Raw genomic sequence first — 23,498 nt, 5'->3', positions numbered from 1 at the left:
TTAAGAAATGAGGACTGAGAAAAACTTATACATAACTTATCTGTTTTTCACGCAACAAAAAAGCTTCTACCCTGTGTAGGGCAAATATGATAAAATGAACACGGGGGGGGGGGATAAATTAGGCTGGGCAAAAGGGATATATATATATATATATATATATATATATATATATATATATACATACATACATACATACATACATATATATATATATATATATATATATATATATATATATATATTATATAGAGGGCATCATTATTTTAGGTATCTTTGGGAGCTGAACTGTGGCCCCGATTGAAGACTTAAATCAGAATAGGGTTTGAGGTCTATTGACCCATCAAATACTAATCAATGATCGATAGAAGCACGACTGGGTTTTTTTGCTAGTGTTTGACCTTTGTCAGGTGTACGCCTCTGTGAGGGAGAAGGAGCTGCTTCTGGGGTTATTCTGTCGTCTGTTTGCATCGATGCGTGAGCAGAAGAACAGCAGGAATTCTGAGATCAGGAGTGGGTTCCAGGGATACATAGACTGCATCAAGGCTGTCGCAGAGGCACTCGAGTTCTCGTTAGTCAATCATACCACTTTTGACAATTTTTGGCCACTGTTGGCCATTTTCCATTATTTCTGGCCTTTTTTATTTCTGGCATCTTCTTGTCATTTTGGGCATAAGTTTGAACTCATTACATCTTCGAATCAGCACTAAATAAATTGTCAGCAATTTATATGTTAATTCCAAAGGTATAACTATTCATAATCATTCAGAAATGTTACAAGCACACATGAGACGTTCTTGCAACAAATTTTCTTGCGTTTTCAGGTTTCAATATGACCTTGCTGAGTATTGGATTGTATCGAGACTATAATAAAACACGAGTAACTTAAAAAACCGAAATTGTTACCACCTATGCAAAAAGTTAGCAGGAAAAAGTGGTAAAAATATTTTAGAGCGATCGCAGGAAGTAGCAACCCGACTGTTCTCGGCTTAGTACACATATTCTTCCTATCAGTTGTGAACGAGATGAAGACATTCAGAGAGCAGATGACGTCACTGGCTGACCCGACTGCTCTGACTGTGAAAGAGACGAGAGATCTGAAGTTTATGTTCAAGACTGTGCTCCCTGTGCTGAAGTTGATGTTGAGGCGAATCGGGTCACGTGACATGTATGGAAAGTCGATCATTGGTGAGTTTTTAGCATAGTTTATTAATTGCTCTCGAACAAAGTTTGCTGCAATTATATTAGCCCTGTGGTGTTTTTAATTGCTCTCAAACGAAGTTTGTAGCAATTATATTAGTCCTGTCGGTCTTTTTTTATACGATTTTTCGCTTGACCGATTTTTCGTCTGACGCTTTTGACTTTTCGTCCTCAAAAACGGGATAAACAGGTAGCGCCCAGCGGGCATTAAGTGCTCTTAGAGCCTTTCAGCTCTGTTTCAGCTCAAACTGTTTTGGAGACTTAAACTTATGCTGTGAAGGGCGGTTCTTAGAGGTTGACGACACCCCTACTGTTGCCCCCACCCCACCCCCCCCCCCCCTCCAACGCGCTGTTGCCCCCCCACCCCACTGTTTCCCACCCCTCCCCATCAACCCCCGGTGTACACTCCCCCCGCCCGCCTCTCGTGGCTACAGACGAACAATGGATCGCTAAAAACACGCAATTTTATACTAATTTTCACAAATGTTTTCAAGTTTTTTGATTTTTTTTTGTCATTTTTTGTGTTTTTCAGCCCTAGGCGTCAAGAAACTTTCTCTAGGGTTTTATATTAGGCTACTGCATAGTTTCTAGTGGTAGTGGAATGGTTTCAACATTTTAACATCACGAATTTCAGCCTTTTTTTGACAAAGAGTTTGAGCTGAGGTTACTGTATAGCTTCTAAATGTAGTGAAAGGTTTTTCAAGATTTTCAGATCAGCAATTTTTAAAATTATTTGCATTTTTTTTAATCTTTTTGATTCTGACATTTCTATCAATTTTTCCGGCACCAAGGTCGTAGGGACCTCCTTCAAGGCTTCATGAAAAGCTGTCGCATAGTTTCTAGATTCATCCAGCTTTAGCACCTTTATGATAAAATTTTATTTTTTTTTAATATTCGAAATATTATTATCATGTTCAAAGTTTATGGATGTTTTTGAACCAGTAAAAGTAATTAAAGCTTGAAATAGTGTTCTGGATAGTCTCTTGAGACAATGAAATAGTTTTAATGTCTTGAATTTTAGCAAGATTTTGTTAAAATTTGCGATTATTTTCAAAATTTTTGAGTGTTTTTGTCCTTTTCTGAGTTTAACTGTCATTACTGACCAACAAAGTCTTGCAAATGGGTTAATTGACATAACTCAGGAGAGAAAAAATGGTTTTGAACATTATCACTGCAAAATCTGGAACCTTTTCTTTTAAATTTTGCAATATTTTGCAAATTTTTTAAGTATCAGCTTTCCATTTGATTTGTTTACTAACAAAGCTAGAAAACTGAAAGTTGAAGAGTCGAATCAAGCTAGCGCTAGCTCCAATAATCCATGGCTAGCTACGGACGATGCCAACCGCTCGCCGATCGTTTGCGAGCAATTCGCCCGACGTTAGTCGGTTATGTTTATTCGATTTTTCGCCTGCTCGGTTTGTCGTTTCACGCTTTTAATTTTTCGTCCCCAAAAACGGTATAAACATTAAGGCCCGTAAGGCATTAAGCAGCTGAGCAGCTCTCTTAGAGCCTGACGCCTTACTAGTCCATTTGTATGCTCTTCACTGAAACTGTTTCTTAAAGTGAGATCAAGCTCTATTTGGCCATTCTTCATCAAAGTTTAGGCAATTTCAGGCAGTGTGGCACTGTTAACAAATAGTTGAAAATTAGTCAAATCCTAAAGTAATTTTTCCCCATTTGCCTTCACAAAAATAAAGTACCCCTCAACATTTTGGAAAGTTCCAATTTTGTGATAATTTTGTACATACTAATCTGATAGCAAAATCACTGTTATCCATTCTGACATCTAAAATATATATATTCTTTAAACTACAAAAAAACATTGCCCAGAATTTTGTCTAATGTTGCATAAGTTACTAAACACTCGGCGGAATACATTTTTCTTAACTTGAACAAAAATTGAACTTGAACTTGAGCAAGATTTTTTCGAAAAAAAAAATTTGTTTTCAGTACTCTGAAGCTTTTATTGCCATTGCTTTTCCAATTTCATTAAGAAAATTTGGCAGGTTTAGCAATTGATATGAATAACTTTATTAGCACAAAAACAAATCTTTCCGAACAACTACCACGAGTTATTAAAGGGTAAAGACTGGTTTTCTGGCTAATTGCTGAAATCTTTTACCCAAATAATGCCTGATTTCGGGCTTTTATCTGAGTTCTTTCTTAGCAAGTTCTGACGCTTGTTTTGGCGCCTGTTCCGACTCCTATCGATTAAGCTTGAATGCCTGTAGCAGGTCGATTGAAAAAGTTGTCGAAGAAATCCGACATTTTAACAGAATCGGAGAAAATTGTCCTCATTTTTCTACCTGCGTTTTTGTGTGAAGCAATTTTTTTCCGACTGTCAACTGCTTCTTGCTAAAATAAAATTCGACTTCTCGAGAGGTTCAGAAGTGAGAGCCGAAGGGCAATGAAGGAAAAAATGCTACAAAATTCTAAGAAAAATCTCTAGCCTTCTAGCTTTTTTCTCGATAAAAAATCAGGTGCAATTATTGTGACGTAGGATGATAAGACGAATAAATGTTGAACTTACAAATCAGGATACGTTTTTTTAATAACTAAATTTTATATTTTCAAATTAAATTTTTTGATGGGTTGCAACCGTGTTTGGAAACGCACATTACAGATCTTTCAAAAACAACCTATTCATTTATATTAATAAGAGAAATAAAAGAAATTAACAGTGTTGTCTTTTTTTTCAGTTGGTGAGACACAATACTGTTGTTACGAGCTACTGGAGCAGCTTTATCTCTTGGGAGCCGACCAAAATCTATGCAATGCAACGTTAGTACAACAGATAATTATCTAATGCTAACTCCATTGCAATCAATTAACAAAAAAACTATATCACAAACAATTAGAAATGTATTTTTTGGTCAACTGTCGCAGTAAAAATTGTCTCGATATTATCGTTTCTCTTGATTTAAAAAATTAATGAACAGCGCGCGTTTTTATCGAATTTTTGAATTGATAGTTGACAGTCGATTGAATGCAAAATTTTTTTTTATTAAATTTGTGGTTCTTGGTTCAAAAAGGTAGTTGTGGTGGCTATAGGCAGCGTGGAATAGTGGGAGATTGTCTGGCAGAGTTTGCGAAGGCGTTCCCAGTGGCCTTTTTGGAGCCAGAGATGACAATTTACAACAAACAGTCAATTCTCAACAACAAAGACTTCAAACGTGAGTCATTTATTGACAATTATTGTGAATCCGGACATTTCGATCTTTTAAAGCTACGCAAAGCTGGTCATTTTGAAGCTATCAACTTCTTTAAATAATTAATTGAGAGCTTAAATGACTACACAAGTTGATAAGCTCATGTTTAAATAATAACTCGAGTTTTTCTAACATTAATTATGGTTTATAAAGAGGGAAAACAAAGCAAATTATGCCCCAATTGATGTCAACCACATAAACTGACAGTGTTAAAGGAACTGAAAAAAACTTCAATAATTGGAGAGAATTTTAATATGTAGAGAGCCGATTTTCGTGGTTATAAATCATCTGGGTTATATTGTAATACCATGTTCTGTTTATCTATCCAGAGCGACTTGAGAACCTTTGTGTGGATGTTCCGACCCTGGATGAGATACTGAACGAGGTGAACATAATGGCATCATCAGCTGCTGCCCACGCACAGAACTCTCCAGTTGTCGAAGAGTGCTATGATCCTCTACTAGTCATTGAAGTCCTACTTCCAATCACATGCATGTTCGTAGAAATTGTCTTTTTATAACAAGACGATTGACTATAAAAAAGCCGCAAATTACACTAATTACAGCCCAAGTCGACAGCAAAAGCATACTTGCTTGATGCGCAAGCAAAGATCATACGATTCTGTCCATATATATTCTGTCCCCTTCTTGCCAAGAATCTTACTGAGAACTTATTCTGACATTTCAAGTTTCATTTCACTGGGTAGCCAGTCATATTATGGCTCGTTGCTTGCTGTTACTAATTTGCAAGACTGTATACTTTTCAGATACTTCTCGAATTGGATCTACAAGGGACCTGACTACGAGTTGGTGGAGGCGTAAGTGTTCACACATTTTTGAATCAGTTTTTGTCTTATTCCTAGTCACTGGGAAGCAGTTTGAATCCAAAGAGCTATAGAGAAAAAAGCTGACCTTTTTCCTAACATTTCTGATTGATCTTTTCATGAGCAAGGTTTCTCTCATTTTCTCTCATCTAACTTTATCATTGTCGCAATTCTACATAAAGAAGAGCCTTGGGAAGCTTTCATTTATCAAATTGCCAAGAATTAAAAATACAAAAAAAATTGTGAAATCTAGTATTATCAAAGCCAGAAAACCATAAGTTAACGGGTAAAACCGCAAAAAAGTATTTCCATTTAAAAAATATTTAATTCATTATAAAAAATAGGAAGAAGAAGCATTCTTTCTTTGCTGACGTTAGGCGACAAGTTGACCAAATTAAAAGAAAAATATTGGCAAAGTTCAAAAAGCCATTCTTTTTAATAAGCAAACATTTTTAAAAGTCAAAACGACCATGATCTTTCGATTAAAGGAAATAGATACATTAGTTTGGAAATTTTTAGGAAGCTATTTGGACCTATCAACAGTGAGCTTTGATGTGAATTGTTCTGTTCTTTAATTAACATAAAAAAACCCATTTTTAAAAAAAAGATCGACTGATTTTAATCCGTTTGAATCAGTTTTTGTCTTATTCCTAGTCACTGGGAAGAGGTAAGAATCCAAAGAGCTATAGAGAAAAAAGCTGACCTTTTTCTAACATTTCTGATTGATCTTCTCATGAACAAGGTTTCTCTCATTTTCTCTGATCTAACTTTATCATTGTCGCAATTCTAAATAAAGAAGCGCCTTGGGAAGCTTTCATTTATCAAATGGATTGTAACAGCGCCTCTTGAGTTGACAAAATTTAAAACTAACCGTTTTGTCAACTTAAGTCACATTGTATTGTGTTATACCAACTCAATAACTCAGAATCTTACATTGAATCAGTCAATTAGACTAGAGCTCGACCGTAACCAACTTGCAAGAGACTTGCAATTTAGCCGTTCGGCTTCAAGCTGTCGCAAATTAACCATTCGATTTGCAAGTTCTTACAAGTTAATCATGTTTTGCAAGAAACTTGCAAATTCTTACAATTTCGCCATCTTTTGCAAGAAGTTTGCATGCTCTTACAAGTCAACATTTCAGTATCGCAACGGGTAGGCACAAAAGTCCTAATTCTTTAATTAGGTTCTGTCTGTTCTTTAAAAATTCGGTCGTTGTTTCCTGTTATAAGAAGCTAAAGTTCAAATAATTTGCATTTCATAACCCATCAACTAGTTGATCAATGTCCTGCTTATCTATAAATCACCCAGTTATCAAGCGTTAGGATATTGATGTAATCGATATGCAGCATTGTATGTATATATGGTGGTCTTCCTTTTTTCTGTTTTCCATTTCATTTAATCTAAATTTACACTCTGATTCTCTGTCGTACACATAGCTAATGGGCCGATCAAAGGCCGCCAGGGTTCAATACTTACTGAGTTCCATAAAAAATATAAACCCTTTGCTATTAAAGCCAACCTTAATTTTGAGAAGCTTCCTTTTAGAGCTCCATTGAGAAGTCAAAACGGAAATTTTTCCATTTCTTTTGTACTGTTAAACTGCATTTCTTAAGCATAACCGTCACGAGCAAAAAATTCATTCATCGCTGAAAATCATTTAGAGCTACAAGATAATCTGGCAAACTTAAAACTCACTTTTGCATGATGGAGTTCTCCCTGGTCTAATTATATATGTTTTCTTTTTTTTCAAAGCATTATTAGTTATACATTAATAAGAAGATGAATTGCCACTCAAACTGCTATTAAATTAAACTATCAATTATATTATAAAAGAACTGTAAACGATGAACTGTCTTTTAGGTTTTATCTAAAATTAGATGCTGATTTTCAAAAAAAGTTGGTTGTTTTTTCATGGGGAAACGTCTGATTCTCATTTCTCATTATTTTATCGGCATAATTTCTCGCTAAAAAGAATTTTCTCTAAAGAAATACAAAACAAAAAGCGAAAGCTGACTTTTTGATTGAGTGCAAACTATACAGAGCTTTAGACACCATGGTCGCAAAATTGCAACCTTTCACGGCAGTCTTAGCATGGACTAATAAGTACTTGAAAATTTTATGTGGTGGTTTATTTACTGCGTTTTGAATGTCGTCTTCCAAATTTCGACAAAGCCAAAAGTAAGGGAACTCTGTCGCCCAGAAGATCAATAAAATAAAGTAAACCAAGATTTTTAATTAATGAAGCAAGCGATATTTTGCTACCCTAGTTTCCCTCTTCCACTCTTGTACTTTGTTGCAAAATGAACAAACGTTGTAACAAAATAAGGATATTCTCAAAAAGTCCCGAAAATATAATTCTGATCATTTGAATAACAGAGGTAAGAAAATCACTGGAACTTCATTTCAAAGACCAACATCGAGACAGCTTATGATGGTAATTAAAATATTCAAGACAAACGTCCATTGTTCACTTCCGAAATGAGCTTAACGAAAAAACCTCACCGTATCCCATATGATCTCTCATTTACTAACTTCTGAAGTTTTTTCTCACTAAATTGAGCGTTCTCCAGTTTTTCCTTTAGAATTCAACTTCTCAATATGATTCGCTCAACGCTCGAATCAAGACTCTCTGCTAACTCTTGTTCTCGATGGAAACAATTATCTCCTGAACAACTCTCTCTTGCTCGCTTTCTCTCTCTCTCTCTCTCTCTCTCTCTTTTTCTCTCTCTCTATGTGTGTGTGTGTCGCTTCAATTTATACTCAACCAACAGTCTCTTATCTTAACTCATCATCTCAGCCATCTCAATCATTGTTTGCTAACTAACATTGCACGTTGATATGAAGTCCTCTCATCGCACCATTGCCTGTATCGTAACCAAATAGTTGTATTCAATCCCTGTCAAAAGCCATGTTTTGAACCAATAACTAAATTTAGACTCAAATGTAAGAGAAACTGCTTTTCCATAACTGGAGACCATTTCACGCAATTCCTTGTGAATAAACATTCCGAAAAAACTAACTTTCCTAAAAGCCCAAATTTTGAACTCTATGGTTCATCAAAATGTCACTCGACCAATTGAGGTGTCAAGTTCATAAAAAAAAACAACTAGTGTAAAATTTTCGTACACAAATTCACCTACCCAAATGTTTTATCTAACTCCCAGGAGTACACAAAGAACGTCGTCGGACAACTCTCAGATAGGTCCCGCTCGGGTCAAAAGCCAGAAAAGCCATATCTTTTGGTCTAGGGTCATAATCTGTGGTGTAAAAATATTTAGAAGCCGTAGAGTGGAAGCTAGTTACAAGCCAAAAACTTATAGTCCTGGAAATATCTGTTGCCAGAAGTTCGCGTTTTGAATTTTTTAGAGAGTCCGGTGTGCAACTTGCAAGCCACCTGCAATTTAGCCGTTCGGCTTCAAGCAGTCGCAAATTAACCATTCGATTTGCAAGTTCTTACAAGTTAATCATGTTTTGCAAGAAACTTGAAAATTCTTAAAATTTCACCATCTTTTGCAAGAAGTTTGCATGCTCTTACAATCAACCTTTCAGTATCGCAACGGGTAGGCACAAAAGTCCTAATTCTTTAATTAGGTTCTGTCAGTTCTTTAAAAATTCGGTCGTTGTTTCCTGTTATAAGAAGCTAAAATTCAAATCATTTGCATTTCATAACCCATCAACTAGTTGATCAATGTCCTGCTTATCTATAAACCACCAAGTTATCAAGCGTTAGGATATTGATGTAATTGATATGCATCATTGTATGTATATATGGCGGTATTCCTTTTTTTCTGTTTTCCATTTCATTTAATCTAAATTTACACTCTGAGTCTCTGTCGTACACATAGCTAATGGGCCGATCAAAGGTCGCCAAGGTTCAATACTTACTGAGTTCCATAAAAAATATAAACCCTTTGCTATTAAAGCTAACCTTAATTTTGAGAAGCTTCTTTTAGAGCTCCATTGAGAAGTCAAAATGGAAATTTTTCCATTTCTTTGGTACTGTTAAACTGCATTTCTTAAGCATAACATTCACGAGCAAAAAATTCATTCATCGCTTAAAATCATTTAGAGCTACAAGATAATCTGGCAAACTTAAAACTCACTTTTGCATGATGGAATTCTCCCTGGTCTAATTATATATGTTTTCTTTTTTTTCAAAGCATTATTAGTTATGCATTAATAAGAAGATGAATTGCCACTCAAACTGCTATTAAATTAAACTATCAATTATATTATAAAAGAACTGTAAACGATGAACTGTCTTTTAGGTTTTATCTAAAATTAGATGCTGATTTTCAAAAAAAGTTGGTTGTTTTTTCATGGGGAAACGTCTGATTCTCGTTTCTCATTATTTTATCGGCATAATTTCTCGCTAAAAAGAATTTTCTCTAAAGAAATACAAAACAAAAAGCGAAAGCTGACTTTTTGATTGAGTGCAAACTATACAGAACTTTAGACACCATGGTCGCAAAATTGCAACCTTTCACGGCAGTCTTAGCATGGACTAATAAGTACTTGAAAATTTTATGTGGTGGTTTATTTACTGCGTTTTGAATGTCGTCTTCCAAATTTCGACAAAGCCAAAAGTAAGGGAACTCTGTCGCCCAGAAGATCAATAAAATAAAGTAAACCAAGATTTTTAATTAATGAAGCAAGCGATATTTTGCTACCCTAGTTTCCCTCTTCCACTCTTGTACTTTGTTGCAAAATGAACAAACGTTGTAACAAAATAAGGATATTCTCAAAAAGTCCCGAAAATATAATTCTGATCATTTGAATAACAGAGGTAAGAAAATCACTGGAACTTCATTTCAAAGACCAACATCGAGACAGCTTATGATGGTAATTAAAATATTCAAGACAAACGTCCATTGTTCACTTCCGAAATGAGCTTAACGAAAAAACCTCACCGTATCCCATATGATCTCTCATTTACTAACTTCTGAAGTTTTTTCTCACTAAATTGAGCGTTCTCCAGTTTTTCCTTTAGAATTCAACTTCTCAATATGATTCGCTCAACGCTCGAATCAAGACTCTCTGCTAACTCTTGTTCTCAATGGAAACAATTATCTCCTCAACAACTCTCTCTTGCTCGCTTTCTCTCTCTCTCTCTCTCTTTCTCTCTCTCTCTCTCTATGTGTGTGTGTGTGTCGCTTCAATTCATACTCAACCAACAGTCTCTTATCTTAACTCATCATCTCAGCCATCTCAATCACTGTTTGCTAACTAACATTGCACGTTGATTTGAAGTCCTCTCATCGCACCATTGCCTGTATCGCAACCAAATAGTTGTATTCAATCCCTGTCAAAAGCCATGTGTTGAACCAATAACTAAATTTAGACTCAAATGTAAGAGAAACTGCTTTTCCATAACTGGAGACCATTTCACGCAATTCCTTGTAAATTAAAAAATCCGAAAAAAACTAACTTTCCTAAAAGCCCAAATTTTGAACTCTATGGTTCATCAAGATGTCACTCGACCAATTGAGGTGTCAAGTTCATAAAAAAACAAATAGTGTAAAATTTTCGTACACAAATTCACCTACCCAAATGTTTTATCTAACTCCCAGGAGTACAGAGTAAAGAACGTCCTCGCACAACTCTCAGATAGGTCCCGCTCGGGTCAAAAAACCAGAAAGGCCGTATCTTTTGGTCTAGGGTCATAATCTATGGTGTAAAAAAATTTAGAAGCCGTAGAGTGGAAGCTAGTTGCAAGCCAAAAATTTATAGTCCTGGAAATATCTGTTGCCAGAAGTTCGCGTTTTGAATTTTTTAAAGAGTCGTGTGTGCCGAAAATTAAAATATTCACTTTCATAGAAGAAATCAGGTTGGGTACTCCTATCTTTCAATGTCCCAAGTTATCGTGTTATTACTACTTCAAAGTCTTCCGGCCGCTCAAAGAACATAATTTCACGTTTTGGTCACTTCTGGACGCTCCATCAAACTTATCAGAATTTAGAAGCCCTTAAAGTACTGTAACGCTTCTGAAATTGCAAGGCTATTCCCAATACTCCACGAACAAATCAATATTTACGTCCCGGAGCAGCGGCCACCGGCAGTTTCGTCGGTGCGGGACTGAGCTCAAATCCCACTTCGAAATTGGATTCCCCGCTTCGAAAATAATTTATACTTCAAATTTTATTCAAAATAATCTTTTCCATGTCAGAGGCTAATAATTGTCGCTTGAGAATACCCAAAGATTCTCCACTGGAAACCACAAAAAAAAATTTGAAACATTTTACCTGGTGCTACAATGGATAAAAAAGCATGCTTGCTTGTTTAGAACCTGTTTTCAAACATTTCCTTAATTTAAACGTTTTGTTCTTTGTATTTTAAAAACCTTCGTTATTTCCGGTGTTAATATTTCAGGGTTGGTTGGTCGGATTGGCTCGAAAGATATACCAGCCCTAGAATACTATTGGGTGTACACGCCTTTGAATTTTGGTTAACGTATCTCTGATGGATGTGAAAAGCTAATTTAGTCTGAGCAGACATTTGGACTTTGGCCTTATAAACAAATGCAACCTTGCTTCGTAACTGAAATATGTTGACAATTAGCTAAATATTCTTTTGTTTCGCAATTTGTTTGTTTAAAATATAAGACTCAACTCACCTCTCTGCTACTTTTGAAACGAAAACCTAATATTGGGAATTGTCAACTTGAATAAAACAGCAATCTCTAAACTAGGTCGTTTTTTCTGCAAAAGTACGCTATAACTCAAAAGTATGCCTTCTGCGCTAAAATTTTTCAAGTTTTTCGTTAATCCAAAAAGATAAACAAGGATTTTATAGTCTATGGTCGCCTACTTTTAAGTCATGTTGATTTTTGTTAATTTAGTGTTTTGCGAACTCAGAGTTTCGAAGAAGCAGCATTTGATTCGAATTTGAAAACTTGGTACGCTATAAGGTTTTATTAGGACGTTGAAAAGGGACTATTTGGAGTTGGAAACAAAATGCAATGGTTAAATTTTCTGATTTTTGTAACTGGTGCCCTTTGTTGTTTTTTGGCTATCTTTTTTCTCCTAGTGTTTGTTCCAGCTTCTGCTTCCAATCCTTGATTAAAAATAATTGACATAGCACATCTGGCCTTCATTATTGGACAAAGAATACTTGATACGGCATTGCCCTTGAACAAATGAGGACTGTGTTTAAACTATCATGGTGGAATACCAAAAAATAGGATCCTGACACGGATCCATATTAAGCGTTTTCTTATTAAAAAAATAATGTAGCGTACCTGATGTGCACTGACGCTGGGGCCTTGATATTTTCCTCCAAATTGCCATTGGTTTTCCACTTCTTTGCAATTTCATTAATTTTTCAATTTTTCTCGTTTCCAGTACCAACTATCCGACCAACGTGACGCATTCTCAACAGAATGGCCTGTTATGCAATGTGCTCTCTTTGATCACGAACAATTTTGGTGTCTCTGACTCCATCTGGATGATGAAAATCGCAAGTGAGTTCACCTTTATCAGAAGGAAATTTCGGTTGTCATTTAGAATCAAATAGCGCCAATTTCTAGCAGAATAGTTTCTAAACGTGCGATTATAGCTCAAAGAATATGATAAAAAAAGTAAGCGGGACATGCTTACTTACAATGATTTTACCAAACTAGCATTACAATGATTTTTACCAAAACGATTCTTTGTTGAAATTTTTCTTATAATAGTTTTTTTTCTAATCAGAATTAATTACACGTTGTTATCCATTATTAAAATGTTTTCAGTTGAATTATACCAAGCAATTTTCACCCCGCTTGACTATGACAAATTTTGATTCACCTTCTTGTTATTTCAAAAACTTTTATACCTAAGATTTACGCACCATATTCCGTGACGTCATTTAGAGGTAATTTCAGAGGTGACGCAGCCCATTTGGAGAGAGTCTACGTCATCAATGTTGAACAGCCACTATCTGCCTGCTCTGCGCCTATTGGCTGCTGAGATGGACAACTTAGTGAGTGAAGAAGCCAGACTGAAGACAGAGTGGCAGTCGGGCAAAGATACCACAAATTCAGAGGATGACCTGCAACAGGTAAATTACTGATCCTGGTGGCACATTTTTGAATCTATTCTGTTTCGGCTGACCAGCTTAGTGGGCTTATATATTTTACGCCCCCCCCCCTCCGGCGCACGTGCATTTTGCGTAGTAAAGAGCTATATATATATATAAGCAAGTATATTAAAATATCGAATGCAATGTTTTTTATTGTCCACAAAGCATAACAATTGCACATCAAATTGAACCTCTCTTACATATCCCGAAGTTGAACCAATTTAAATATCCATTAGATGTGCGGCAGATTTAAATTTTCGCAGGAGTTTTTGTGTTTTTGCGGCAGACACGGTAAAAATGCATTATCTGCACGGTCACTTCTGATAATCAAATTATTAAAAAAACATAACTTTTATTGACTTTTGCATTTAGCTGCCAACTGTAAAGTTAATTTAACAAGGCGGCTCGGTAATGTGCGATCGCACATAGGGTTTCAACCCCGCTCATCCACAGTTTTGGCATAATTGCCTAACAAATGAGGAACAGATGGAAAATCACAAAAAAATTCAAGTATTTTTCAAAAAAATCTGGTGTATGAACGAAATGGAGTAAAAAATGATGCATTAGATTGATGGGATATGCCGATATTAAGAAAACGAGCGAAGACGAACGGCGAAATCAAGCAACAACAACAAACATTAATTACATCAAAAAATTTATGTCCGTTTTAAGAAACAAAACTTAATAACAAAGTCAAAATAGCGTCAGATAAAACTGAAAATAAACAAAATAACTTGTAATTCACCAGAAAATAATGGTTATTCGCCAGTTCATAATAAAGCTTGGTAGCAATTAGACAAAAAAGAAAAGAAACTTTAAAGTTAGAAAATTCGCTGAAATTTTTTTAAAAAAAACAGTTAATTTCAAAGTAATGAAAACCATTAGGAATCAACTAAAATATCCCATAGGTTTACAATTACGAATGCTTCTATAGAAGGGAATTAAGAACTCTTGGTATTCAATTTTTATGCAGTTACAAAAAGAAACATAACCGACTAAACGTCTGAAGAAGTGCTCTCGAACGACTGGTGGGATCTCTAATCAATTGCAGCCTGCTTCAGTCGGCGGGGGGGGGGGGGGGTAGGGAGGGAGGGAGGGGGAGCCTAAATGGGACTTAAAAGTTCAATAGTGGGCTTCAAATAACCACATTAGAGGTTAAGATATACCACTATTAAGATTTAAAGTAAAAAATGGCACCAGTTTCTGCGCACTTTTCATTTGGCTTTTAGTATTAAATTGCCGCCAATTGAATTCAGCTGCTTGAAATTGTGATTGAGAGAGAATTTTATATCACGCGAAACGCCAAAAGTCAAGGGTTTAGAAGTTACTTGAAAATTCAAAATTTTCAAGCGAAAATTTTGCATAAAAAAGACACACATGTTAACAATAATTGCTATGAACTTCGTTCACGAGCAATTAACAACTAATAGACAACAAACTAAAAATCAGTTAAAACTTGCCAGAAAATGCTTTGGAAGCCGTAAAGCCTTACTTTGGCCCCAAAATATGTTCAATTGCACCTTCGTCGAACACCGATAATGTATTATGTGGCCACCCATTAATGAAAATAAGCAACAATTAGACAAAAGAAAAATGCAAAATTATGCAATACTTTTTTTTCGAAAAAAATTTATTTCCAAAGACATAAAACCCATTAATTGCACAATGAAATTTTTGAAAAGGATCATCCATTCTTCCCAGGGAGGCCCCTGAGACCTTCAATTATCCAGAATATGTCTTAAGTCTACTAAAATACGTCAAATATGACAAAAATCAAAAGTCATTTACTTTTTTTTGTGAAAAACCCGTGTGGAAGCCAATAAAGTCATAACGAATTCTCTTAAAACATTAAATTTTGTGACACCGATCCCTTTTGACATCTTTTCTTGAAATGTATTATGTGACCTCTCATTAATGAAACTGGGTATCAATTAGACCAAAAAGAAAAAAGCAAGATTATGTAATACTTGTTTTTATCGAAAAGAATTTATTACGAAAGACATGAAAGCCATTAATTACAAAAATAAAAAGTTGAATAGTTTCGTTCGTTTTTCCAAAGGAAGCCCTCGAGACCTGCAATTATCCAGAACAAGTCTTATGTCTACAAAAAGAAAGTCAAATATGACAAAAATCAAAAACTAATTTACTTTTTTTTGTGAAAAACCCGTGTCGAAGCAAGTAAAGTCATAACCAATTCTGTAAGAACATTAGATTTTGTGACACCAATCCCTTTTGACACCTTCACTTGACAAAATTAAAGTCATTTTTAACCTTTTATTAACGAGACCAGGTAACAAAAAGACAATAAAAGGAACAAAACTGTTTTTTTTTCATTTTGGAAAACAATTGTTTTCAAAGTCATGAAAGCCATTATCTATCTTATAATATCAGAACATCGGCTCATCTACTCTTCCAGGAAAAGCCAATCAAAACGGGTCATTGTACAGGAAATTAAATACGACTAAAAAGACAAAGTAAAAACAACAGTTAAAGACAAAATTAAAAAAGTTTCAATTAAATTCTTCGAGAACGTACTGTCGAAGCGGTAAAGAACCACAATCTATATCTTCAAGGATTTAAATATTATCAATTGTGCGTTGTTTTGAACGCGATACTCAAAACGACCATAAGCTTTTGAACGCGAAAGTCAGAACGACCATAAGCTTTTGAACGCGAAAGTCAAAACGACCATAAGCTTTCAAGCATTCAACTAGATAAATTAATTTTGAGCTAATTAGGAAGCCAATAGGACCTTTCACTAGTGAGCTTTGATTTGAATTGTTCTGTTTTTTAATTAATATAAAAAAGATTGAATTTTTTTATAAAAAACCAACTGACGACAATCCGAATTATTTTTGGATGGTAACGGTCCAAGATTGGTACAGAACTAGTCCTGCTAATGTTGATTGTCCATTAGGACTTTTCAATTTTTGGGATGTCGTTGATATAGATATTTTGTTAGTTAAAAAATCAAAAATAAATGCTGCGTTTTTGATAATCAACGAATAAAGTTTGCAAAAAACGGCAAAGTTTTGTTTACAGAGCACTCTCAACGGAAGTTGAAGTGGAACTAGCCCCCTTTTCAGTCTATAAAGATTGTGTTAGTGGTGTTTGGGTGTGCACTTCCTGCAAGTTTAATTAGAGTGGACTAAAGAAACTTATTTCGTGCTGTTTTTGATGAAAAAGTCTGAATTTTGTGAAATATTTAGCCGGAATTTGTGACAAAAAAAATTCAAGGAAAATATCCGACAATATATTTTGTCTTTAAAGGTAAGACCAATAACATTTTCTTGAAAAATTTTATTGAATTTTATCAAAATTGGCAAAATTTTAGTCAAAAATTCCGAAATCGACGGATTTCACTCTATTTTCTCGAAAGTTTAAACCTCGATATCTCCCTGACAAAAACGAAAATCAAAAAAATCTTTTTAATTTCATATTCTACGCTGGACAGTCTTTCTAATGATACCAGTCTCAACTCTCTAGGATGAATATATCGATCGGCCAAAATTGAATGAACAAAAAAAACCCATTTGAGTATATATTTTGATCTGTGAAATATAAAAATCTTTCCAAAAGGTTTGAAAGTTCGAAGAATTGTTTGTCCGACAAACTAATAATTTCCCGTCAGTATTATTTTTGCAAATTTTTGTTCCCTTGTTTGGTTATCGTAAACGGTGCTCCTACTGTTCCTACTAGGAAGAATGTGGAACGTATTAATTTTCATTATTTTCTTCACTTGAAGAAAGTCACTGTTTTCTTTAGGTCTTTTCTTTGCTTTTATAAGTTCTTTAAGTCATAAAAGTGTTAGATGCGCTTATTTCATAATCAAATCGCTGTGTTTGACCTGGCAAATTAGAACTATGTATAGAAATTAGTTTAATGAGTCATAATTTTTTGAGCTGTATGGAAATTTTTATTTCTTTCATAAATGCTATGAAAGGAAGTGTAGTTGATTTTTTGTGTAAATTTGAAAAAAACATATAGCCATTGCGCAATAAATAGCAATAAATAGTCTTTTGGTTTCTTACCATGTTTTTTTTATTTTTACTTCAGTGTTGGGACAATCATTATCATACTCGTACGTTTTTTTCTAGTAACATATAAGGCTGTAAAAATTGCTTGAAAGATGTTTATTCAGATCAACTGGTAATAAGGCTTCAAACTGGTGCAAAAATCAGCCGATTTCTTGAGTTTATTGTTTAAAAATTACTTCAGCTATTTTTAAATTTCGACAACTGAACACAGCAGCTCGGAAACCAAATTGAGGAAAAACTAAACTTATGAAATGACCAAAAAATACCTGAATACCAAATTTTAGCTGATTGGGGTAAGTTTTCTCATGACACCGCTTGCTCGTTCAAGTTCACTTTTTGTCAAAGTTTGACGCGTTCAAAATCAGCTATGACTAGACTGCTGCTCTACTTCAGAGTCGATGCTCACCAGGTTATTTTTATTGGGTTCTTCACTGCTAGTGGCTTTCATTATAGTCAGACCAAACTGATTTTCAACGAGCAGTTCGACCTGGAAAATCTTAAACTTGGTAAAAAAATAATTAGGACAGTAAACTAGCTCGGTTAAAATTTTTCAACTAATTGTTTCTGATTGATTTGTTTTGATAGGCGATGATGTTGCTGATGCGTGACATCTACTGTTTCTTCCCATTTCTGCTGGCCTTTATGGAACAAGAGCGGTTGAACTGGAATTCGCAGATGCCTCCGGAGGTGTTCGAGGTGTTTGAACTCGTCACCAAGATATTTGCATGCTGGGCAAAATCACAGGTAAGTTTCTGGCTTCGTTTGTTGAAATCTGACAGATATGTTCCAACATATTGCTAAAAGTGATGGACGACTGAGCGCTTAATCTTGACTGCTTCTGGTTTCAGACATGAGTTATAGGTAGCTATAAAGAAGCCTTGGCTTGTTTCTGCTTTTAAATCGAAAACAAAATGGATTACTATGCAAGACAAATTCCCATTTTGCAACAAAAATTGGGCCCATTGTAACCTTTTTAGAACAACACAGAGATATTAGAAGTCAGAGAATGGTAGTTTGGTGCAATTGTGGTGGATTAAAAATATGAAACAGTTAAAGCTGCAGTTTCACCTCTCATTTGCAGAAGTTAAATGATACGTCTTTACCCCCCACTCTCATTGAATGACAAGAATTCGTTCATGAGAACACGCATGGACTAACTCCCTATTCGTTGAGTAAACAAAGTATTGGGGTTATCTGTCCCCTCTCATGCCCATTTTAATTGTACCTACTATGATAATCTTACTGCATATTTCACTTTTTTCTAATCGTGATTTTTACCACTTTTATATTTAGACAATCAGACGCGAAGAAAGTAACTTTGTGACTACGAACTGTGTGGATACTATGGCATTCATCAGTGGACTTCAGACAAGTGCAGCAACTGCCGCTCATGACGTCATTTTGACAGACAGGAAAAGTATGTCTTATTCACTCTTTCAATAAAAATTACCCAAATTACCTAATTAACTAAAAAGTATTTTTAGTTGCACAATACCACATTATGCACTTTAATTTTGCAATCCACGCTAAAAAGTATTTTAGTAGAATGAACTGTAGAAAATTATTGGCGCATATAAAATTTAGAGTAGATGAAGTAGTTTTACTAAATTATATTATTGTTAACGTCAGTTTATCTGTAAGCGTGGGGTTACGTACTTATTATAAAAACAAGCGGGCAAAATTCTAAATTGATTAAGATTTCGTGAAATAGATAGTAAATAGGACTATGTGGAACAAAATGTTTTTTTTTTTAAAATTTGATAGCTGAGTCATTTATTAAGTCGGTCATTTTTGAGCTTCTATTTTTACGGCTCGAAGAGCAATGGATAACAAATTGAAGAACAGAGAAAAGAAGTATTTTTTGTTTAAACCTAATTTTTTGAGAAAGCAAGAGAAGTAGATGTGAACTATTTTGCCCGGGAGCGAGACAAGTATTTGCGCATGTGTGGCATTTCAAACCAGTTCAGCTGCAGCAGTGAGTTTAATATCAATTCCGTCAGCGAATTTGCTGCACTAGGTTGTGCTATAGACTCCAATATTTTAATCAGTGTTTTGAAAATTTGTATTGATAGCAGATATTCAGTTTCATGTTTCCATCCATTTGGAAATTTCGACGATTTTTAGATATTTGCCAATCACTCGTATATTTATGTGTAAAAGTGGGATTGAATGGCGTGCATATTTTTGCCGTTACATTACAGTACCTGCCAAATAATTAGTTTGTTAGGTGGAGCAAAATTGCCATCGAAAGTTAACAGAAGTCTGCCTGAAAAAATATCCATTTCATCATTTTTTCACAATTCTTGCAATGCTTATGTTTTAAAAATTTGTTTCATCTACATTGGTTCTTTAATTTTCAATATTGCTTTTGAAGAATTTGAACAAAATGTTGCAAAAGTGACTAATTTGGCAAAATTATTTCTTTCGATTCCTTCAGTTTTTTGATATTTTCCATATAATTTTTTAAAGTTGCAGATAGGTGAATACTAAATTGGTTCCCGAGCTCATAGAGCGATAACATTCACATATCAGAGTCTAGGAAGTTAAGATTTACCGAAAAAAAAAAGAAATCTGTTCATTTATAATAGGTTTTAAACCACCGCGCAAAAATACTCATCTTAACATTGAATTATCGAACATGGGATTTAGATGAGAACCATTGCAGCATAAATTTAAACTCTCTTGCTTAAAAAGATTGAAGTGATTCAAATTTATTTCACGCTCTGCACCACCGATTCAAATTCTTGCTTTATAAATTATGCATTTCAGCGACACGATTAAGATATGATTTCCTCAGTTGTCTTTACAAAGCTTTCAATCTGACGGCTCTATAAAAGATGAGGGTCATAGAATAAGAAATTTTAGTTAAACAAGCTGTGCCCATAGAATCATAACCAAACCAAAAAACATTGCGTGAAACGGTACCGTCCAAACCACATATTGCGTTCCTGCATACTTGTGCTGCAAACTTGTGCAGTTTCATTTCTCATCTCCAAAAGTCTTAAGCTCACACTTAAGCTTTCATGACACAAATTGCTTCCTGTTCCCAAAACGGCGCTGGCTGAAATGAGCCAGTTAAGTGCACTTCTCTTTGAAGAACGAAACATGACAGACGAAACATCACAAGATGAACAAGACTTTGTTCAAATCAGATAAAACGCAAGCGAAACATAAATGATCCGAAAACCTACTCTAAAACAATCAGACCAGTTATTAAAACGATTAATCCAAGAACAACACAAGCCCATTTTGCCCATTCGATGAAAAATAAATTCCCTCAACTCAAAATAATTGCATCAGGGAACTTTTGAACAACAATGACTTCTTTATCCAACCCGAAGACCAAAGCTCAAGAGAATGTCTGATGAACGCCTCAATTCTACAACTTGTCTTTCCAAACACTCTTTTAACGCAAAAAACTCTCTGCCAAAAGCCAAGCCTAAACCCAGTTTTGTTATTGTAAATGTTTATCGTAACACACATGAAAACAAAGTGAAGGAAAACTTCTCAACAACAATGCGATGAATGTTATAAAGGTGCTTCGGATAACAAGCAGGGCCACAGGAAAACCAACAAAAGTGATTCGCGTGATAACTGATTGCTCAAACCATGTAACAGCCGCAGTCAAACATGGCGTTAAAATAGGCTGGGTGCTTCATCGCTGCGAACCAAGTAAACCACCTCACATTAAACAGTGCTTCAAAGGTCAAAAATTTGGTCATTTGGCAAGCGATTGTAAAGACGAATTGAGATGTCTATGATGTGCAGTCAAACACACTGTAAATAGTTGCAGTGAATCAAAAGAACAGGCAAAATGTGCAAACTGTTGTGGCTCATACGAACCAGTGTATAGAGGCTGTCCCGCATATCAAAACGACGTGACCGAAGCGAATAAACAGAAACAAGAACCGATATACTCAAGTGCCATTTCAAAGAAAGATTCCCAAAAAAACTCAGTCAATGACCACTACAAGAATTAATGTCCTTACTGCTCAAGTTCTCAGTAAAATACGAAACAGCTTTAATACAATGTCCTTTAGCGATATAGTAAGCGTCGTTAGCAAAAGTGTGCCTGCAGAATGTTTAACGAAAAAATAGACGGACAAGAGATTCACGATAATATCAGGAAAACAATCCTGAGACAAACTGTTAAAACAACAAACATGATTCAGTCTAGCAGCCAACAAAACTTTCAACAGGGACAATCTTAAAATTTTACAACGGAACTGTCGTGGCTCAGAAAACAACATTCATGAATTGTTCTTGTTTCTGACGCAACAAAACATCCACCTTGTATGTCTAAGTGAAGTCAAGAAAAGGCAAAAATATTTCCTACGTCAAAATACTTTATTGCAACAGAAGCAAAAGCAAGCAGTTTTCGTGGGTCTTTTATCACTGCAAAGAAAGGGATAACAGTTAAAGAGGCCAGAACAACGATATCTAGAAACAACAGCAACGGACAGGCATTATGGATAATCTGTGTAAACATAGAAACACCCATGATTGGAAACTTATTCAATGTTTAAAATTCATCCACTCAAGAACTAAATTTTAATTAAGTGTTTGACAGCAAGCTCCAAAACATTTTCATTTGTGGAGATTTCGATGCTCCTCATCAAGAGCTCAACTGTACATACAACAGCAAAAACGGCGGCAAAAAACTGATGGAAAAAATTGATGACGGAAACTTCAAACCTCTGAACAACGGTAATCCAACCTATCAATAAAATCATCATAAGAGCCAGAGCGTGCTTGAGTTAGATTTCTGCAGCCTTTCAATCTCTGAATATTTCGACAATTTTCAAGTAACAGAAGATTTTGGCGGCGATCACTCTGCGACACTTACCTCATTGAAGCTCACAGATTTCAATTTAAAAGCAAAAGTCAATTTCAAGAAGTTAAAAAAACATGCAAAAATCAGTTATAAAAATTCTTGCTTGTACCCACCATAGTATCCAAAGGAAAGCAATCCGAACGAAATGAACCATAACCTCATCGAACTAATTCATAAATCAATCGAACAGTCTCATGAAAATAATACGATTCATCAAATTAGTCCACCAACCTAATCAAGCAAAATAAAAGGAAAAGGAAGCAAGTAAAATGTGCAAAGGATGACACGTTCTATCGATTGAGAAATGAAATCATTTTCCTGTAAAGACAAATTAAAAAGGCATTCAAACGATCAAATAAAAGAGAAAACAGGAAGCTACACCATCACCAGCGAGAAACAGCAGTCAATCGGATCACACTTACAACTGCCGTTTAATGGCAAAGGTAGAAACCGATCCAAACGAAATAACTGAAGACAGTTTCTTAAACGACGATGAGTTAAATAAAATTTTGAAGCATGCAAGTAAATCATGTCCCTGGCAAAACAAATTAAGCTATCAGCTACCGAAGGTGCTACCAAAAAACAATAAAGCCTACACATGCATACTTATTTCCTGCTCAAGCAAAAAACTCTTACGTTCCATTTCCTTGAAAAGATTCACAATTAACAATGCTTACAAAACCTCTAAAAGACTGGAAGAAATTGAAAAATTACAGAGCAATTATCCTTACAAATTGCCTTGCAAATGTCTCTGAAACTGTTGTTAAATTTCTAATACTAGGCCACTGTGAAGCTAACAAAGTCTTTGGACAACTACAAAGCGCATATAGAGCAAACAGATGCACAAATGATAATTTCATAGTATTGGCTCAGCATATAGATGAAAGATACCAGTGGTCAAAATTGGTGGGACTTAATTACCTCAACATAGAAAAAGTTTTTGATGCAGTCTGAAGAACAGGGTCGATTGACAACATTAAATAAAATCAGTATAGAAAAGAAAATCATTGAATGGGTATAATTTTTCTTCTCACCAAGAAACGTTTACGTGAAAATCAAGAATACATAAAGGGAGAAATTCCCACCAAACTCTAGTGTCCCCCGGGTTGGCGCTGTGGCGCCTCTATTGTTCTTAATTTATAATTCAACTAATCTAGAAACTCAGGCCGTAATTTCACAATTCGCAGATGACTTTGCATGGTACTACAGGTCATAGTCCAACCAGCAAACACAAAGCAAACTCCAAGTTTCGCTTAACAAACTCATAAATTGTTGTGATAGGGTCAGAATCAAAATACACCCCGCCAAACAAAGCACATGCTATTCAGAAGCCCTTCGAC

The 23,498-nt window shown here is 35.1% G+C and overlaps 1 protein-coding gene across 5 annotated transcripts in view; it reads left to right on the top strand.

Moving 5' to 3' along the window:
* LOC142349664 (ryanodine receptor 2-like) overlaps positions 1-23,498 on the top strand; it is a 227,570-nt gene that overhangs the window by 136,573 nt on the left and 67,499 nt on the right. For all 5 annotated transcript variants that reach the window (XM_075401386.1, XM_075401387.1, XM_075401385.1 and 2 more), the window contains exons 44-53: positions 408-568; positions 950-1,185; positions 3,897-3,978; positions 4,249-4,370; positions 4,736-4,901; positions 5,173-5,223; positions 12,570-12,688; positions 13,091-13,266; positions 17,910-18,068; positions 18,618-18,741. In XM_075401386.1, coding sequence (XP_075257501.1) covers positions 408-568; positions 950-1,185; positions 3,897-3,978; positions 4,249-4,370; positions 4,736-4,901; positions 5,173-5,223; positions 12,570-12,688; positions 13,091-13,266; positions 17,910-18,068; positions 18,618-18,741 — 1,396 coding nt within the window. The remainder of the gene's footprint in view (positions 1-407; positions 569-949; positions 1,186-3,896; positions 3,979-4,248; positions 4,371-4,735; positions 4,902-5,172; positions 5,224-12,569; positions 12,689-13,090; positions 13,267-17,909; positions 18,069-18,617; positions 18,742-23,498) is intronic.

Source organism: Convolutriloba macropyga, chromosome 11 (assembly GCF_964194025.1).
Source record: "Convolutriloba macropyga chromosome 11, txConMacr16.3, whole genome shotgun sequence".
NCBI lineage: Eukaryota > Metazoa > Xenacoelomorpha > Acoela > Convolutidae > Convolutriloba > Convolutriloba macropyga.
This window is presented reverse-complemented; position numbering and strand designations above follow the sequence as displayed.